Below are 17,465 nucleotides of genomic sequence, written 5' to 3' on the forward strand. Positions count from 1 at the left end.
CCTCACTTTCCATCGCTTATATTATTAGCAAAACAATTTGCAACAGGGGAGTCCAGGCGCGTAGCGGAAATATGCGGCTCTGGACTACATCAACATAGCCCTGTTGTGCACCTTCCTAGCACAATAACGTTCTAACCTCATCTAATGTAGTGGAATCAGTACCTACAGTGTGAAGTAATTTACACGCTTAAAGTGAATAAGGGTGTAAGTCGATCTATATTTCACACCCTTGCATAAAAAAATGGTGCAAAGGTGTGAATTATAGATCTATTTACACCCTTAGTTACTTTTAAGGGTGCAGATTATTTTACAGCGATAGATCTGCTCTGATAACAGAGCTTCCTAACATTCTTTTTTTCTTTTTTTTTAGTTTGGCAAGGAACCCACTTGAGGCTTGCATACCAACGGCTACATAAGTAGGACTGGCACTGAGGGTGGCAACGTCTGAGAACATTACTGGCCATCTCCATATCGGATGCATTCCAAACTGCTCGAATAAAGAGCTCTTGAATGGTTTAAACTTATTTGAGCAAGATACTCACAAGAATGCTGAGTGCGAGCGTACAACTCACAAGTGATGCCATACTTGCGGTCCAATGCGGCAAGCAAAGGGCGCAAGCTATAGGCAAGCTAGTCCGAGAAGCCAAAAGGCACCGGCAGGTTCCTCCGACGATCAGTAGCGAATTCCTCCAGCACGACTAGCAAGACCCAGGATAGCGCAAACAAGCAAGAAAGATCAGACGGTGTCCGGTGCAACGACACCTCTTCGAGTAAACAGGCCACTGACATGTCGTTGTCGCATCCCAAGAACTTTGGGACTTCCAGGCTACTGGGGAACACAGGCACGTACTCCAGCGGCAGCGGTTCTCGGGGCAGGGTATCGAGCTGCAGGTTGGCCCGGTGCCAGTTCAAGCGGCCTCCTAAAGGCAGATCATGTGACTCTGATCCACCGTGACGTTTCAGTCGTTATCGGCAGTATCAGTCGGAAGTCTGCATCGCAGATCACACCGAGGTTAGAACAGGGAAACACAGAAAAAAAAGCGACAGAAGCATGAGATAAGTTAGAAGAACGAATTCAAAGAACAAGCCTTAGGCGAGAGCCATCGCGACAAAGAAAAAAAGGCGCGAGCGCGCTGGGTACGGTAAAACACGGTAAAAAATGTAAATAATAAAAGAGCTCACGGAACCATCCACAATGTCATTCTTGACGGTCAGCAGCCGAGATCCATGCACGTCTGCCGCCGGCGAACATGGGTTCCTGAACTCTACCATGTCCTCAAGAATGATGGTGATGATGATGATCATGATAGTGTTGATGATTCTAAACAGTTCCACATATCCTCAACGGGCATTCGAAAAAGGAGCAGGTGGCAGAAGAAGAGCTAAAACGAGTAGTAGCCGTAGTAGTACAGTAAAAAATAATAGAAGTAAACAGGAAAAACATGTACATCCACATTTACTTGTCAGTGATGCCATTAGAAGCACGCGTCCGTTAGCGGCGAGAGTAGTATAGGAAAAACAGAAAGACACCTCAAAAAAGGCTCTCTTCAAGGAAGTTGTCAACAGGAAAGAAAATCGGGGTTTAATTCTCTTCCGCTGAATCAATCCACTCATATCACCGCATATTTTTGGTAGCCTGAAAGTTCTATGTCTTATTAAATCCGCCTTGCTTTATACAGCAAATCACTAGCGTGAATATATATATATATATATATATATATATATATATATATATATATATATGCGCTGTCTCTGCAAAACACTCCGTTGATTTCTAGCTCTTGCCGACATTTAGTTGGGACAGCCTGGCATGTATGCCCATATCAACCACATTACTGTTACTAATCTGTGCGGAGGTTTGGGACGATCATAATGAGGATGATGAATGTGGCTTGGACATTTTTAAAGAGCTGCCCAGGTAGTGGGGGAGCAGGGAAGCTTCATTCCGATAATGACACTCCTCCCAATTAAGGAATTTTCGAGACGTGTGCGGTCAGGAATTCTACGATGAAATTATCGTATGTACAAAGAGTGTTCCACGTCGAGTTTGGTATGCTGTATGTGCTTTATTTTATGCATACTTTACAAAGTCGTTTACTGAATGTCGAGCATATTGCAATTTGTGTCGCGCTACTAGGAAGAGCACCACAGCGAAGAAGACATAACAAGTGTGTATTGCCTGCGTTAACACCTATAGTTGTGGTCAGGCGAACATGTTCGCAGGACAACAAAAATAGCACGCAAAATCTATTAAATGCTTACAGTAATAAAACCGCTAACACTAGCAGCGAAAACGTTTTGTGTGGCCCGTAACATTGGCCCCCTTTCAAGCGCAAACATTTCTTTTGTAGGTAAAGGAAGAAGCTGCGCGCGTCATACGACGTCGCGTGATGTAATGCCTCGTGATACACCGCCGCGTGCTTTTCGGAGTTACTGGCTTTAGGAAAAGTTTGCCCATGCCAGTTAATCCGGCCCGTCTAATCACCCAAAGAGTCCGTCAGCAGTTAAAGGAAGAGGAAGCTCTGCGCGTCATACGACGTCGCGTGGTTCAACGCCTCGTGGTGAACCGCCGCGTGCTTCTCGGAGTTACTGACCTAAGAAAAAGTTTTCCCTGGCCAGTAAATTCGGCCCATTTTCTAGCACAAACAGTTTGTTTGCAGTTAAATGACGAAGAAGAAGCTGTGCGCGTGATACAACGTCGCGTGGTGCAACGCCTCGTGCTGACCCGCCGCGTGCTTACTCGCGAGCTGGCCCCAAGGTTCGAGGTCCCATTTGGTTCCAGGCTTCAGACGAGACGGCTGCTTCTGCGAATATGCAGGCTGCTTCTGCGAATATGCAGGCTGAGGCTCTCCAGGCTCAACCCCCCAGGCCCCGAAGGCCCGCCTGGGCCGCCGGGCACTCGAGGTACCCCGGCCAGTCATGCCACTCGAGGAACCAGCGGTACCTGAGGCCCCAGTGGTACCTGAGGCCCCAGCGGTACTCGAGGCCCACGCCGCGAAGGGTAAGACGGAAGTTCTGCAATTTCTTCCACGGTTATCGCGCGGATTTCTTGCGTAGTGGCTTCGTAGCCCGTAGAGATCGCACAGGACTGGGCTTCGAACGCGAGCACCGTGATGCTGCATCCGCTGGCTATTCAAAGGCGCCGGACGCTGCATCGGAATTGTTACTTGGAATTAGGGCGGGGATTTCACGGCATTCGTGTTGCGATGACACAGGAGGCCGGAGCGCGTGCTGTTCTTCTATGCGCACGCTTGTGCCGACGTGGCTGTCGCGATCGGGTTTTCACGTTGCTCGCTTCGAACGCGAGCACCGTGATGCTGCATCCGCTGGCTATTCAAAGGCGCCGGACGCTGCATCGAAATTGTTACTTGGAATTAGGGGGGGGGGGGGATTTCACGGCATTCGTGTTGCGATGACACAGGAGGCCGGTGCGCGTGCTTTTCTTCGATGCGCACGCTTGTGCTGACGTGGCTCTCGCGATCGGGTTTTCACGTTGTTCGCTTCGAACGCGAGCACCGTGATGCTGCATCCGCTGGCTATTCAAAGGCGCCGGACGCTGCATCGAAATTGTTACTTGGAATTATGGCGGGGATTTCACGGCATTCGTGTTGCGATGACACAGGAGGCCGGTGCGCGTGCTGTTCTTCGATGCGCACGCTTGTGCCGACGTGGCTGTCGCGATCGGGTTTTCACGTTGCTTGCTTCGAACGCGAGCACCGTGATGCTGCATCCGCTGGCTATTCAATGGCGCCGGACGCTGCATCGAAATTGTTACTTGGAATTAGGGGGGGGGGGATTTCACGGCATTCGTGTTGCGATGACACAGGAGGCCGGTGCGCGTGCTGTTCTTCGATGCGCACGCTTGTGCCGACGTGGCTGTCGCGATCGGGTTTTCACGTTGCTTGCTTCGAACGCGAGCACCGTGATGCTGCATCCGCTGGATATTCAAAGGCGACGGACGCTGCATCGAAATTGTTACTTGGAATTAGAGGGGGGATTTCACGGCATTCGTGTTGCGATGACACAGGAGGCCGGTGCGCGTGCTGTTCTTCGATGCGCACGCTTGTGTCGACGTGGCTGTCGCGATCGGGTTTTCACGTTGTTCGCTTCGAACGCGAGCACCGTGATGCTGCATCCGCTGGCTATTCAAAGGCGCCGGCCGCTGCATCGAAATTGTTACTTGGAATTAGGGGGGGGGGGGGATTTCACGGCATTCGTGTTGCGATGACACAGGAGGCCGGTGCGCGTGCTGTTCTTCGATGCACACGCTTGTGCCGACGTGGCTGTCGCGATCGGGTTTTCACGTTGTTCGCTTCGAACGCGAGCACCGTGATGCTGCATCCGCTGGCTATACAAAGACGCCGGACGCTGCATCGAAATTGTTGCTTGGAATTATGGCGGGGATTTCACGGCATTCGTGTTGCGATGACACAGGAGGCCGGTGCGCGTGCTGTTCTTCGATGCGCACGCTTGTGCCGACGTGGCTGTCGCGATCGGGTTTTCACGTTGTTCGCTTCGAACGCGAGCACCGTGATGCTGCATCCGCTGGCTATTCAAAGGCGCCGGACGCTGCATCGAAATTGTTACTTGGAATTAGGGGGGGGGGGGGTGATTTCACGGCATTCGTGTTGCGATGACACAGGAGGCCGGTGCGCGTGCTGTTCTTCGATGCGCACGCTTGTGCCGACGTGGCTGTCGCGATCAGGTTTTCACGTTGCTCGCTTCGAACGCGAGCACCGTGATGCTGCATCCGCTGGCTATTCAAAGGCGCCGGACGCTGCATCGAAATTGTTACACTTGGAATTAGGGGGGGGGGATTTCACGGCATTCGTGTTGCGATGACACAGGAGGCCGGTGCGCGTGCTGTTCTTCGATGCACACGCTTGTGCCGACGTGGCTGTCGCGATCGGGTTTTCATGTTATTCGCTTCGAACGCGAGCACCGCGATGCTGCATCCGCTGGCTATTCCAAGGCGCCGGACGTTGCATCGAAACATTTATTACTTCGAATTAGGGCTGGGCTTTCACGTTAAGCCTTACATATCCCCCAGGCCTCAGCCTGCTCCCCTGCTCTATAAGAAAACAAAAGTTGTCGCAGTTTCACCTGAAAGGCGAAGCGTCAATTGCGATAGCAAATTTGTAGAGAGCTATACGGAGTAATGATAGTAGCTTTATCAGCTGTATAAACTTGGACATGCAGCAGCACCGGCAACACGCAGAACTGTTGTCGACGCCGTCGGCGTTTTGCCCGCGTTCGTACAAAATGCGTGCGGCGTTGGTGACTGTTGCCGGAGCTTCTGATATAAATAGGCACTTGGTGCCGCTGCTAAACGTCCCCTCCCTTCCCTCCCCCTCCCCCCCCCTCGACCTTTCGTTCGTCAGAAGAAGCCGCGTTTGCTCTACATATATGGTGATTGTAAAGGAAGACAGAGACTCCTACTTCTGCAGCCCTTAAGGGAGCACGGCACAGAACGCGCGTTTGTTCACCGCCGTGCGTTCACTCCCCGTGAAAGCGCGCGTCCCTCGCCCCCTTTGACTCGCACATACAGCGTTCGGCGGCGCGCGGCGGGCGCTCACCCGCTTGCGCCCTGCAGCAGACGGCCGCCTGCCTCCTGGACGAGACCCTCGGAGACCACCTCCTGGTGTACGTCGACGGTTCGGTGGTACCGGACACCGGCTCTGCCACGGCGGCCTGCACGGCACCAGCCCTGCAGAAGAGCAGGCAGTGTCGACTGCCCAGACACGCCAGCTCGACTGCAGCGGAGGTGGCAGGCCTCCACCTGGCCGTCGACCTACTCTCTGAGGAGCTTCCTGGGGTACCAGCGGCCATCCTCTGCGACTCCAGGGCAGCCCTCCTCGGCCTGCAGAGGCCAGAAAGCGCCAGCCTTGGAGTCGCACTGCTGTCTACCCGGCTGACAGCGCTGCAGGACGCAGGCCACCCGGTGTCCCTGCACTGGATCCCCGCCCACGTAGGGATCCCGGGCAACGAGGCAGCCGACACCCTGGCGAAGGACGCCCACCACACCACTGTGCCCCTCAGTCGGGCCGTGACGGAGGGCGACTTCACAGGACTGAGGCTGCGGCGACACCTGGCGACCCACCACCCAGACAAACGGGTGGCACTGGGATGCCCCCCACGACCACTCCCCCAGCGAGGCCTGGCTCGCAGGGAGACCTCGCTCCTTCTCCGGCTCCGCATCGGCTGCAGCTGGACGGCAGCACGCAGCTACCGACTGGGACGAGCGACGTCCCCGGCCTGCAGCTCCTGCGGGGAGCCGGAGACGATCGAACATCTCCTGCTGGCCTGCCCGGCGTACCTCCAGCAGCGGGGCCCACTCCTGCAGGAGTTCCGCTGCCTGGGCCTCCCCTGTGACAAGGAGGAAGATCTCCTCTTCCCCGGCCGACACCACCTTTCTGCACTTCGAGGCGTCGTGGAGTTCCTTGACTCGTCAGGGCTCTCCGCACGCCTCTAAGGACATTTCTACAAGCGGGAAGGCCTCACGGCCTCCCACTCCACCCCGGGCCTGACCGGCCTGGCACAACACCCCTGCAGACTCTGCAGCACACCAAGGCCTTCCATCTCGGCCTGATACGCGACGATTTCATCTCCATTGACGTCATACGGAACCTCACGGCGACGGCGACACCGACGGCAGAAATCTGCTTTGGAGTGTCCACATATTTGCTATCGCAATAAAAGTGCATATCACACTGGTTTTCAGGGTTTACTATCGTGCGCACTTGCTGTCTATAGCACTGGAACGCGACGCTGCGGAACAAATGACTCGCACAGCAGCTGCTGGGCTCAAGGCAGCCGGCTGAATAGTGTTGGCCGGGCGTTCTTGTGGCTTTCGATATCTACTCAAACGAGTTTTCTAAAAAATACCATTAACGCACGCAAATGTCCTTCATTGCCTCGCAGCACGCCGACTCGGCGCTATAGATCGAAATTGTGGGCGTCTCCACGTATGCCTATTGGATATGCAACTGTGTTGTTCGAGAGGATGGTCATACCTAATGTAGCGTAATAAAATTATTTCATCTATCATGTTTCCAATAGCACTGGTGACCTCAAATGTTTAGCTGCTGCGATCCCATATACCAGTTGTCGAGCAGCCGAATTAAACACGCCTTCGTGACCTGACGTGGGTGCCGACGAAGCGTGAATAATTTCGTGGCATTGTATGAAAGGCTAGTTTAATTTTAATCGTGTTGCTTTAACACAGGAGGCCGGTGCGCGTGCTGTTCTGCGATGCGCGCGCTCGTGCCGACGTGGCGATCGCGATCGAGCTTTTCCGTTCTTCGCTTCGAACGCGAGCACCGTGATGCTGCATCCGCTGGCTATTCAAAGGCGCCGGACGCTGCATCGAAATTTTACAACGAAGCTGTATGACGCTACCCCGGCAAACTTACCCCGGCAAATGCGTCCATGCGTGTACACCGTCACTGCGATCCCATATACCAGTTGTTTAGCAGCAGCGTTAAATACGCGTTCGTAACGTGGGGGCTGACGAACCGTGGATAATTACGTAGCATTATATGAACAAAACAATTTTCATGTTATGTCTAACGCTGAAGATTAATTTGTACGTAAAAGTTTTTTTGCTTACATGAGTGAGTCTGCCGACCATGCAAGGAAAGTGGGGTCGCGTGCGATTTAGGTTATGTTAGGCGAACGCTGTTATTATAGGTTTTATATGCAGCGATAGCATCCTTTACGGTTCAGTAGTTACACAACAATTACGAACAGCGCTTTCTTTAGCGGTGCTCTCACAGCACTGCAATATCCGTGTAAAAGTGCAACTAAGTGTTGCTGTTGGCACACATGGTCCCCTGATACAGAAACAGGGCCGTCACTTCACAGCCAGTTGTGCACAGAATAAATCGCTGAAGCTCTTTTTTCACCGCTTTCGCAACAAGGCCCGAGCACTTTCAAATGACCAACCGAATATACCATTAGGATGTCCGCTGAACGCATTTCGGAAACGCCGAGAGCAATGGCGTATTCCCTGGGCAAATGAATGTGCTTCTCTTTGCATCAGTCGCTGAGCTTCCGGAACTGCGCGTCAAGCTGTTAGTTCAATCACGTGGTTGTAGCCTTCGGCCAGCTGACATAAATCCAAATTCAGACATACACTGTACTGTAGATACCATTTTATACGCCGTCAGATTGGATGTCTTGTCGAATACTGCCGTGTAGACGTTTCTGGTCAGACAGTGGCCGTTTACTGCGTGAAGTGGCATCGCAATGTAAGCCGAAGGCGATACTAGTCCTTGAAGGAACAAGAAAAGCATGCGCATGTTTTACTATTCCAGCATAAAAAAATATCCAATCAAAGGACAAACATTTTGGCAGAGCCACTTAAGAGTGCTTTTGTGTGGTAATGCATACGTGCGATGTGCTGCCTCCCCTTCCCATTGCTCCGCTCTCTCGTGCCCAATAACGCACGCAATCGGCCGCACTTTTAATCCGTGGCTGTGACGAGACATGCGCAATGACGCACGCATTAGGCACGCCATTAGTGTGTTAGTTTTTAAGTTTTTAAAATTTTTATTAGCGGGGCAGTTAATTTGTTGAGACTGTATCGAGCGTAATGTACACAGTGATCACCACAAGAAGCGTTTATTGAAGACACGGGAACGCATATATAGCCGCGCTTGCGCATAGCGTTGCTCTCCTTGTTCGCCCAGTGTTGCTGCCTTGGCTGGCCGTTGCATCCTCCTTTCTTTGAAGAATGAAAACACTGAAAACACAGATAGGACTGAAAGCATTGAAAGCACTGAAAGCACTAAAAGCACTCAACATCGATGCGTAGCAGTCGACACTCCTAGGCTGTTTCAGTCTGCTGGAACCCGTGCGTGTAGGCCAGGCGGTCTGGGGGTCTTCGCGGTCTGGTAGATCGTCGCAGTGAATCTGCAATGTTGGGCACTCCTGCTGTGCCTGCTGGTGGTCGGTCCTGTGTGGCCTGCGGAGGTTCTTGCCTCTGCTGTGTGACAGCGCTCGGAGTGAATCAGGGGCGTCGTCGCAGTCGTCCGCCTGGTAATGGATGGTTCGATAGAACGCTTCTGGTGTTTTGCGAAGGTGCTGTCTATTTCGACGGAAAATCCGGCCATCCTCAGTCAGAACGGTGTACGATCTCGGGGCCACGAGATCTTGGACTTGCGCTTTGATATCCCATCATACCATTTCGGAGGATTCGGACGACGTCTCCCTTCTGTAGCGGAGCTAGTGGTCTTCCTGAGGTCCTTGCCTGAACATGTTTTTGAACGAGACCTGAGGATGACGCTGAAAAATTTGGAAGTAGCGTTCTTAGACTTCGTCCCATTAGCAGTTCCGATGGTGAACGGCCATCTTCGAGAGGACACACCCTGTAGTTGAGAAGGCCCAAATAGAAGTCCTCTTTCTTGGTCTCAGTCTTGCCCAGAAGCCGCTTGACCACTTGTACGCCCTTCTCGGCGAGCCCATTGGACCTGGGAAAACGTGGACTTGAAATCGTATGCACAAAGTCATAACGAGCCGCAAAATCTTTAAACTCTTTTGACGCAAACTGCGGGCCGCCATCACTGCAAACTTCTAGTGGTATTCCATGACTTGCAAAGATCTGACGTAGTTTATGAATGACAGTTGTTGCAGAGGTCTCCTTCAGGTGCTCGACTTCTGGAAAATTAGAGTAGGCATCATAGACAACCAAAAAATGCTTTCCGGCGTGTTGAAAAAGATCTGTACCAACTCTGGCCCATGGCATGTCTGGAACGGTGCGCTGGCACAGGGGCTCGTCAGGCTGTCGATAAGCAAACTTCTTGCAAACGTCACACCTGTCAATGAACTGGGCAATATCTGTTGACATTCCTGGCCAATACATCAACTTGCGAGCCCTCGATTTGCATTTTCCTAAGCCGAGATGCCCTTGGTGTACTCGTCGCAGCATCTCTGTTCGCATGCTTGCAGGCACGACTACTTTGGTTCCCTTGAGGAGTACTCCGTTGTGTGAAGGACTTTAGCTCACCCTCTATAGGCATTGACGACTGCAGCCTGGAGATGACGTCTTGGCGCCGTTGCATCACTGGCAGTTGCTACCTGCAGACGGGATAGGGTGGCTGGTCCGACGACGGCAGTCAGGGCGCCCACGGCATGAACTTCAACGTCCGTTGTGCCTTTTTCTGGTTGTTCCCGTGATGGGATTCGTGACAATGTGTCAGCAACAACAAATTGCTGCCTGGAACATACTGCAACTCAAACTCGTACTTCAGCAGTCGAAGATATAGTCGTTGCAGACGCGGTGGCATGTCGCCTATTTCCTTCTTTGAAATTGCCAATAATGGGTTGTGGTCGGTTTCGATAACGATGTGTCTTCCTATGACATAATCATTGAACTTTTCACAGCCGAATGTTATGCCCAGGGCCTCTTTTTCTATTTGGGCGTACCTTCGCTCGGTTTCTGTGAGTGCCCGCGACGCGTAGCCTACCGGGCGCCAGTCTCCTCTATGTTGTTGGAAAAGCACTGCTCCGAGTGCAAATGCTGACGCATCCGTCGACAGTTTTGTGGGAAGCTCGGGATTAAAGATAGCCAGGACGGGCGCTTCCGTCAGCATCATCTTGAGCTGCGCCCACTCACGCTCGTGAACATGCGTCCATTCGAAAACTGTGTCCTTTCTAATCAGGCTGCGCAAGGCCTCAGTATGGGCTGACAACAGTGGCAAGTACTTGCCGAAATAGTTCACGGTACCAAGCAAGCGTTGAACGTCTTTCTTGGTCGTTGGCGGAGGGTGGTTTAAAACGCACTTTATCAGGTCGGGATCGGGCTCAATACCTTTGGAACTAATCTTATCACCCAAGAAGCTGATTTCAGTGCGTCCGAAAATGCACTTTTCTGCATTCAAAGTTAGGCCCTCTGCCTGTGCCCTTTCCAGCGCTTTGAACAGGCGTTCATCATGTTCCTTTTGCGCAGAACCCCACACTAGCACATCGTCAATGTACACACGTGTTCCCGGGAGGTCGTCAAATATCTGGCTCATTGTACGCTGGAAAACTTCGGGTGCAGATGCAATACCGAACGGCAGTCTGAGATACCGATACCGGCCAAACGGCGAACTGAATGTGCAGATTTCTGATGTCTTTTTGTCGAGAGGAATTTGATGAAAACCACTGTTGGCATCGAGTCTGCTGAAATACTTTGCATGCGCTAGATCCCCTTCGATTTCTTCCCGACATGGCAACTGAAAGTGCTCTCTCTTCACCGCCCTATTAATTGCTCGCGGGTCCATGCATACTCTTAAGTCCCCGTTTTTCTTCCTCACGATAACCAGGAGACTTACCCAGTCTGACGGTTCTTCCACCTTCTCGATGATGTTCGCAGCATTCATCTGGTCAAGTTCTTTCTTAAGTGGCTTCTTGAGGGCGAAAGGTACACGCCGGGTTGGCTGTACCACAGGGACAGCGTCCTCTCGAAGCACCATTTTATACTCGCACCGCGTCCTGCCAATGCCAGTGAATAACCTCGGGAATGCCTGCTTTAGGCTTCCATATGCCTCGCTGCTGTCCACCGCGTTCACTATGTTGACCAGACCAAGTTGCTCACTTGCCCCGAGGCCCAGAATGGCTTGCTTCTTCTTTACTATGAAGAACTCAAGTAGCACACGCCGTTTGTCTAACTGCACGGCGAGGCGAACCTTTCCAATGTGTGGTGTTTCGCCACCCCCATAATGGCGCAGGATGCTCCTCGTGGGGTACGGCTGCTGCTTAGTTCCGAGCCTTTTGAACAGCGAACGCGGCAACAAGTTAGCCTGCGCTCCCGTATCGACCTTCAGCTGCACATCAGTTCCTTCAATGTTCGTTGTTATAATCCAGTCGCGACTTTCGGGGCCACGCTTACTTTCCGTCGTGCTGATCTCCAGAACGTCGAAGTCACTGTCACTCTCCACTCCTTCGAACACGTCATCAACGGCTGCTCGCTTGCTTGTACAGCAGGCGGCGAAGTGATTAGGCCTCGTGCACTTGTTGCATGTCTTGCCGAACGCCGGACACTTCCTTGGCGCGTGCGAGAAGTTGCAGTACCGGCATTTTTCGCGTCCGCGTTTCGCTTGCGTTCGTGAAACAGGTTCAATCTTGTTTTCCTCCATCCACGCCCTATTTTGCGATTCGGCAAGTTCCTCAGCTTTGCAGCATTCTACTGCTGTAACCAGCGTCAGGTCTTTCTTTCGAAGAAGTTTTTCTCGCTGGGAAGTGCTGCAAATGCCATACACGATTTGGTCCCGCAGCATGGAATCTCGCAAATCCCCAAAGTTGCACGTTCTTGCTTTTAGTTGCAGATCCCGAAAGAACTGTTCAAATGGCTCTCCGTGTGCCTGACGACGCGAGCGGAACACATAGCGTTCGTAAGTCTCATTACGCTTAGGCAAGCAGTAGTTTTCAAACGCTTTAACCAACGCGTCGTAGTCATTAGCTTCCTCCGGTGATAGGTTCAGGGTATTAAACACGTCAATAGCTTCTTGACCCGCAACATGCAAAAAAATTGCAGCTTTCTGCTCCTTACTGCGTGGCTTCGTGGGCTCCGTTGCTATCAGGTACAGCTCGATGCGTTGCTTGAATGTCTGCCAGGACGCCGCTGCGTTGTCGCCCACTTGCAGTGGCTCAGGCGGGGGTAGGTCGGTCATGGTCCCGTGAGCGAGCTACACTTCTGACACCATGTATCGAGCGTAATGCACACAGTGATCACCACAAGAAGAAGCGTTTATTGAAGACACGGGAACGCATATATAGCCGCGCTTGCGCACAGCGTTGCTCTCCTTGTTCGCCCAGTGTTGCTGCCTTGGCTGGCCGTTGCAGAGACAGTACCATGCCAATTCATCATCTAGCCTGTATTCGCACGACTTGCCGCACGTCAGTGCATTATCATAACCTGGACGATTCAATCACACTTGGAAGAGGCAGACTACAGTTACGAGATGTTGTGGTGAATACGAGCCCAGAATGTTTCACCTTGCTGAATCGTAGAGCATTAACAGGCATGCTTGTTTTGCACTCGGCGGTGTCAACGAAGGTGAGATCTACTTCACACGGGAGATAAGGGTGGTGTAGGGGAATACTGGAATATAAGAAATATACTGTTTGCACTTAACAACCCGCGTACTGTTTTCAACTACTCTTTCCATCAATGTTACCATTGTTACACCGCCGATGTGTACGGTTTTACTCCACTAGCAGGGGCGTAGCCAGAAATTTTTTTCGGGGGGGGTTCATCGGCCCGACCGGGGGGGGGGGGGGGGGGGGGGGCGAGCGTCTGCTTTCCTCTACGTGACGTGATCGATAATAAATATCGGTAGTTTAAGCACCCTCTATGTATGTATATCAGACATGGGACCCCCCCCCCCCTCCCCCCTCGCGTGTGTGTGTGCTAGAGCATTGCACGGGCTCGGGCTTACCCGAAAGCCCGGGCCCGTGGGCCGGGCCGGGCCGGGTAGAACTGTTTTTTCACGGGCTCGGGCTGGGCTCGGCGTGTGCTTTTTGACCGGGCCCGGGCCGGGCTCGGGCTTTCTGGTGGTGTGCATGTAACGTGCAGTGAGTTATTCTCGGGCGACTCAACTCTGAAAAACATTATTTTTTGGTCTCGGGCCGGGTTCGGGCCGGTTTAGAGTCGGGCTCGGGCCGGGCCTAAGGTAAAGGGGTGGCGGGCCGGGCCGGGCGGGTAACGTAGATTATTTCCGGGCCCGGGCCGGGCCCGGGTCTCGCCATAAAAGTTTTGATCGGGCTCGGGCGGGCCGCCCAACGTAATAATGGGCCCGGGCCGGGCCCGGGCTGAAAAAATCGGCCCGTGCAGTGCTCTAGTGTGTGCTTGTGAAGAAATTAAGTAAAAAGTAATGTAAGCTCAGTAAAATACAGTAAGTACGACAGGTACAGTGTGCGTTTGGAGCAACCGTCTCTCATCGCGCCACTGAATGGACCAGTCTTCGAAAACGCATCATTGAGACGACCCGCCCGATCGGAGAAGACATCATTAATTGTTAATCTCCGTTAAGCGTAGATGGCGTCGTCCTCGTCGGGGCGAAGTGCGTTTCACAAGTCAAGGACGGCTATACACGTGAAAATGCACGTGTGACCATGCAGGTTATATACCTACTCCCATAGCAATAGCTTGTTCGCTGCGTCTTTGCGCTAGAAAACTGAAATACGCGCAAGAACGAGTAATGCTTTTTTTTACGAAGCTGTCGTCGCCTTGCATTTCCTGCGGCAAGTGCATGGGCCGCTGTGTCTTCCGCTGTGTGCGAGCGTGCAGCCGTCATTTGCCTTTACGTCAACAGATTCAGAATTGTACAGATTATTTCACCGCATTGCATAGTTATGGCATGTGTACGCATTTTAAGTAGTGCGTGCGAGTCATTTCTGCTTCACTTAGGCCGGTGCAAACAGGAAGCGGCCTTGTACCTCACAGAATCTCGACTGATTGGTGTACTAGTGATGCAGGAATGAACTCCGGTCTTGTTCAGTGCATAGTGCACATAATCAATTTCTCAGGACGCGTGAACTCCGACGAGAACTGTCAGTGCCTGCAACAAGAGTTTACTTACGCTGTACTGCGCACATGTAATCCATGCTTGTCGGCTGTCTGTTTCGTGCATTCTGTTGCGAGTCGGTGGAATTTCACTGCTGGCATCAACCCTTTGGTGTGTACATTGCTGGTTTGGGATTCCACAACACAACGGCAACTACCAGCCTTTCGTAATTGCTGGTTTGGGATTCAGCAACACAACAGTAACTACCAGCCTTCCGTAGGTGCGCAATCGCAAACGAGACGTTTTGCGCTGCAGACTATGGCTTCGTTCACACTTGGGAAGCGGCAAGCGGGTGGGGAGGCCAAAGCGGCCGGAAAGGCCAAAGCGGCCGGAAAATCTTTTCCGCGCATGTCCAAGTTCACATTTGTTTTGCTACCACCGCGGCCGCCGGTGCCGCTTTCGTCCACATCCATCTAGTCTGCGTACGTTTGTCGGCGTGGTGGCGCTCATTATCGCATTATTTCGAGCGGTATGTTCATTTACTGACCCACCCGTCATCAAAAGTGATCATCTTGCGCAATTTCGCGTGTCATCTGCGACCTTCGGTAAATTCCTCGTTGGCGTTCTGTAATTCTCCTCACACGGGCGCGGTAGCGCTGTGTCACAGGTTGCTGCCTAGGCGTGATTATATTTCTTTAATAGCTTTTATTTACAAGTTGTAATAACATTTCATCATTTCGTATTATTTTCGGCGCCTCCAGGACACGAAAGTGGCAACGGGAACACCAAAGCTAAAACCCGGGCTGGCCCTTTGTGTTGAGGCTCGCCGAAGCCTGCGCGTCCTACGTGAGACCTACGCTCCCAATCTATCGTCGCGACGAGAAAAGCACCCCGCGACTTCTGCAACATACCGTGCACGTGCGAGGAGAATTATGGAGCGCCAACGAGGAATCTGCCTAACTATTGTCTGTCATGGAAGTGGAAGAAGAAATGGCTTTTATACTTCTACCTACTTGTTTTCTAGAAATGGACAATGAATAAACGGAAGACAAGAAAACCTCGGAAACGGCGGTTGTGGGTTCGCCTGGCTTTGCAAAAGCGCGAGAAGTTGGGTCACGCGACTCCGTTGGCTTCGTTGCCGCGCCTCCGGTTGCGCGACGTTGAATACTATCGCGAGTATTGCTGACAGTACGTTTTAGTACTTCTCTTGTCGTAGAGCAAGGGGTGGTTCTTGATCGTGTCGATGAGCATTGCAGCCTACACTTTTGGTGCCATGTTCAATGTTACGACCGGAAGTTTACATGCTAGTGTAGCTTCCGGTCGAGCAGAACGACTTTCCGCCACGTTTCCGCTTCGCCATGGCGAAAAAATCGGTCCGAGACCAATTTGGCTCGCCGCCTGTTTTTCTGCCTGTTTTGCCGCCTAGGCGGGCGGATTTTTGCAAGATTTTGCCGCTTCCGCCAGCTTCGAGACCAAAGTTCCTACGCGAACGCGGCCTAACCGGCACCTGAAGGGAAGCGGCGGAAATGTATACCGGAAATTTCGACCACCTCGGGACTTTAACGTGCACCTAAATCTAAGCAAACGGGCCTCGAGCATTTTCGCCTTCATCTAAAATGCGGCTGCCGCATTTGTTGCTTCATTTGTTGCGCATTTGTTGTTTCAAAATGCGGCCGCCACATTCGCGCCCAAAACCTCACAGAGTGTCAAGGCCTTGACAAACACCGTGACAGTTTTTTTCCATATGCAGACAAGATGAGCTGTAAATTACCAACCCAAACGGAAGCGCCCAGGAATGAAAGTGTGAAAGTAGCACCGGTTTCTTGAAATATGTCAGCGCGAAGCGACGAGGGCAAAGGGTGGGATAGTGGGGGGGGGGGGGGGGGGCTGCAAAAAATTTCGGGGGGGGTTTGAACCCCCCCAACCCCCCCCCCTTGGCTACGCCACTGTCCACTAGTGCTACAGAAAAACCATGTGGCTCGCGGCAGAGCTGCTGCTGCTATATTTGAGAAAAGGTGCACAATCACGGCGTTTATTCTCGTATTCCAGATAAATGTTTTGTAGCTCTAGCTTTCGTGCCGAGTTAAGGTCGGTTTCACACTGCCATTGTCTGTCCTGGCCTGTCAATCACAGCACCGGCATCCGGCAGAAGAGAGCAGTTTCCTCGACGGTTTATTCTCAAGGTCGGCATACCGACGAAGTTGGGAGTATCGGCTAACACCGCGCCTGTTTTTTTTTAAAGGAAAAACCGGCAAGGAGCTCTACCGAGTTACGCCGGTGGTTTGACGATGATAGGCTGGGGCAGATAACGCCAGTGTGAATGGGGTCATTCAATGCTTTCACAGTGCGGCAAAATTTTCAGTGACTCATGCATGAGAACTGAAGATGGAGAAAGAGTTGGAGATGCTTTTAACTTATGGAGCTTAGCCTCTGCCCCTCACGCGCTCTTTGAAGCTCCGCTGAAGCAATCTGGCGCGTTTTGTTCATGGTGTCACATAATATATATACACACAAGCCTGTGTGAGTTTCACGATTCATTTCAACGTCGCTCTTGAATTTTCCGTGAAGGATAGCGTATAAGGAAAAGGCACGCTCCGCCATGGTGTGACGATTATGATCGTTCTTTACATCCACCGTCAAAGAAATGCTTAAATTCGCTTGAAGAAAGCGCGACGGATCCGCAAGGCACTCGTGGTCAGTGCCACCCGGCGTGAAGATGCAGTCAAGAACCCAGAAGTTCTTGGAAGCGTGTTCAATATGAAGCGCCACCACGACGTTTTTGTAGTGGTGCACTTAAGCTTGCTCCGTCGAGTCTGGCTCAGGCGGTGGTTCCCCGTACCGTTTTCCTGCCGCGGCGGCCGCATTTCCATGGGGACGAAATGGAAACACACTCGTGCACCGTGCATTAGGTACACGTTAAAAAAACCCCAGGTTGACAAAATTAACCCGGATGTTAACCGAAAATTAACCGAAAAT

At 52.2% G+C, this 17,465-nt stretch overlaps 1 protein-coding gene across 1 annotated transcript in view; it reads left to right on the forward strand.

Annotated features, from left to right (window-relative positions):
• The first annotated feature begins 2,823 nt into the window (after positions 1-2,823).
• The window catches only part of LOC125941130 (uncharacterized), a 57,792-nt gene continuing 43,150 nt past the window's right edge, over positions 2,824-17,465 (forward strand). The window contains exon 1 of the mRNA XM_049658084.1: positions 2,824-3,001. Within this exon, the coding sequence (XP_049514041.1) occupies positions 2,920-3,001 (82 nt within the window). The 5' untranslated portion in view covers positions 2,824-2,919. The remainder of the gene's footprint in view (positions 3,002-17,465) is intronic.

Source organism: Dermacentor silvarum, chromosome 10, assembly GCF_013339745.2.
Source record: "Dermacentor silvarum isolate Dsil-2018 chromosome 10, BIME_Dsil_1.4, whole genome shotgun sequence".
Taxonomy (NCBI): Eukaryota; Metazoa; Arthropoda; class Arachnida; order Ixodida; family Ixodidae; genus Dermacentor; species Dermacentor silvarum.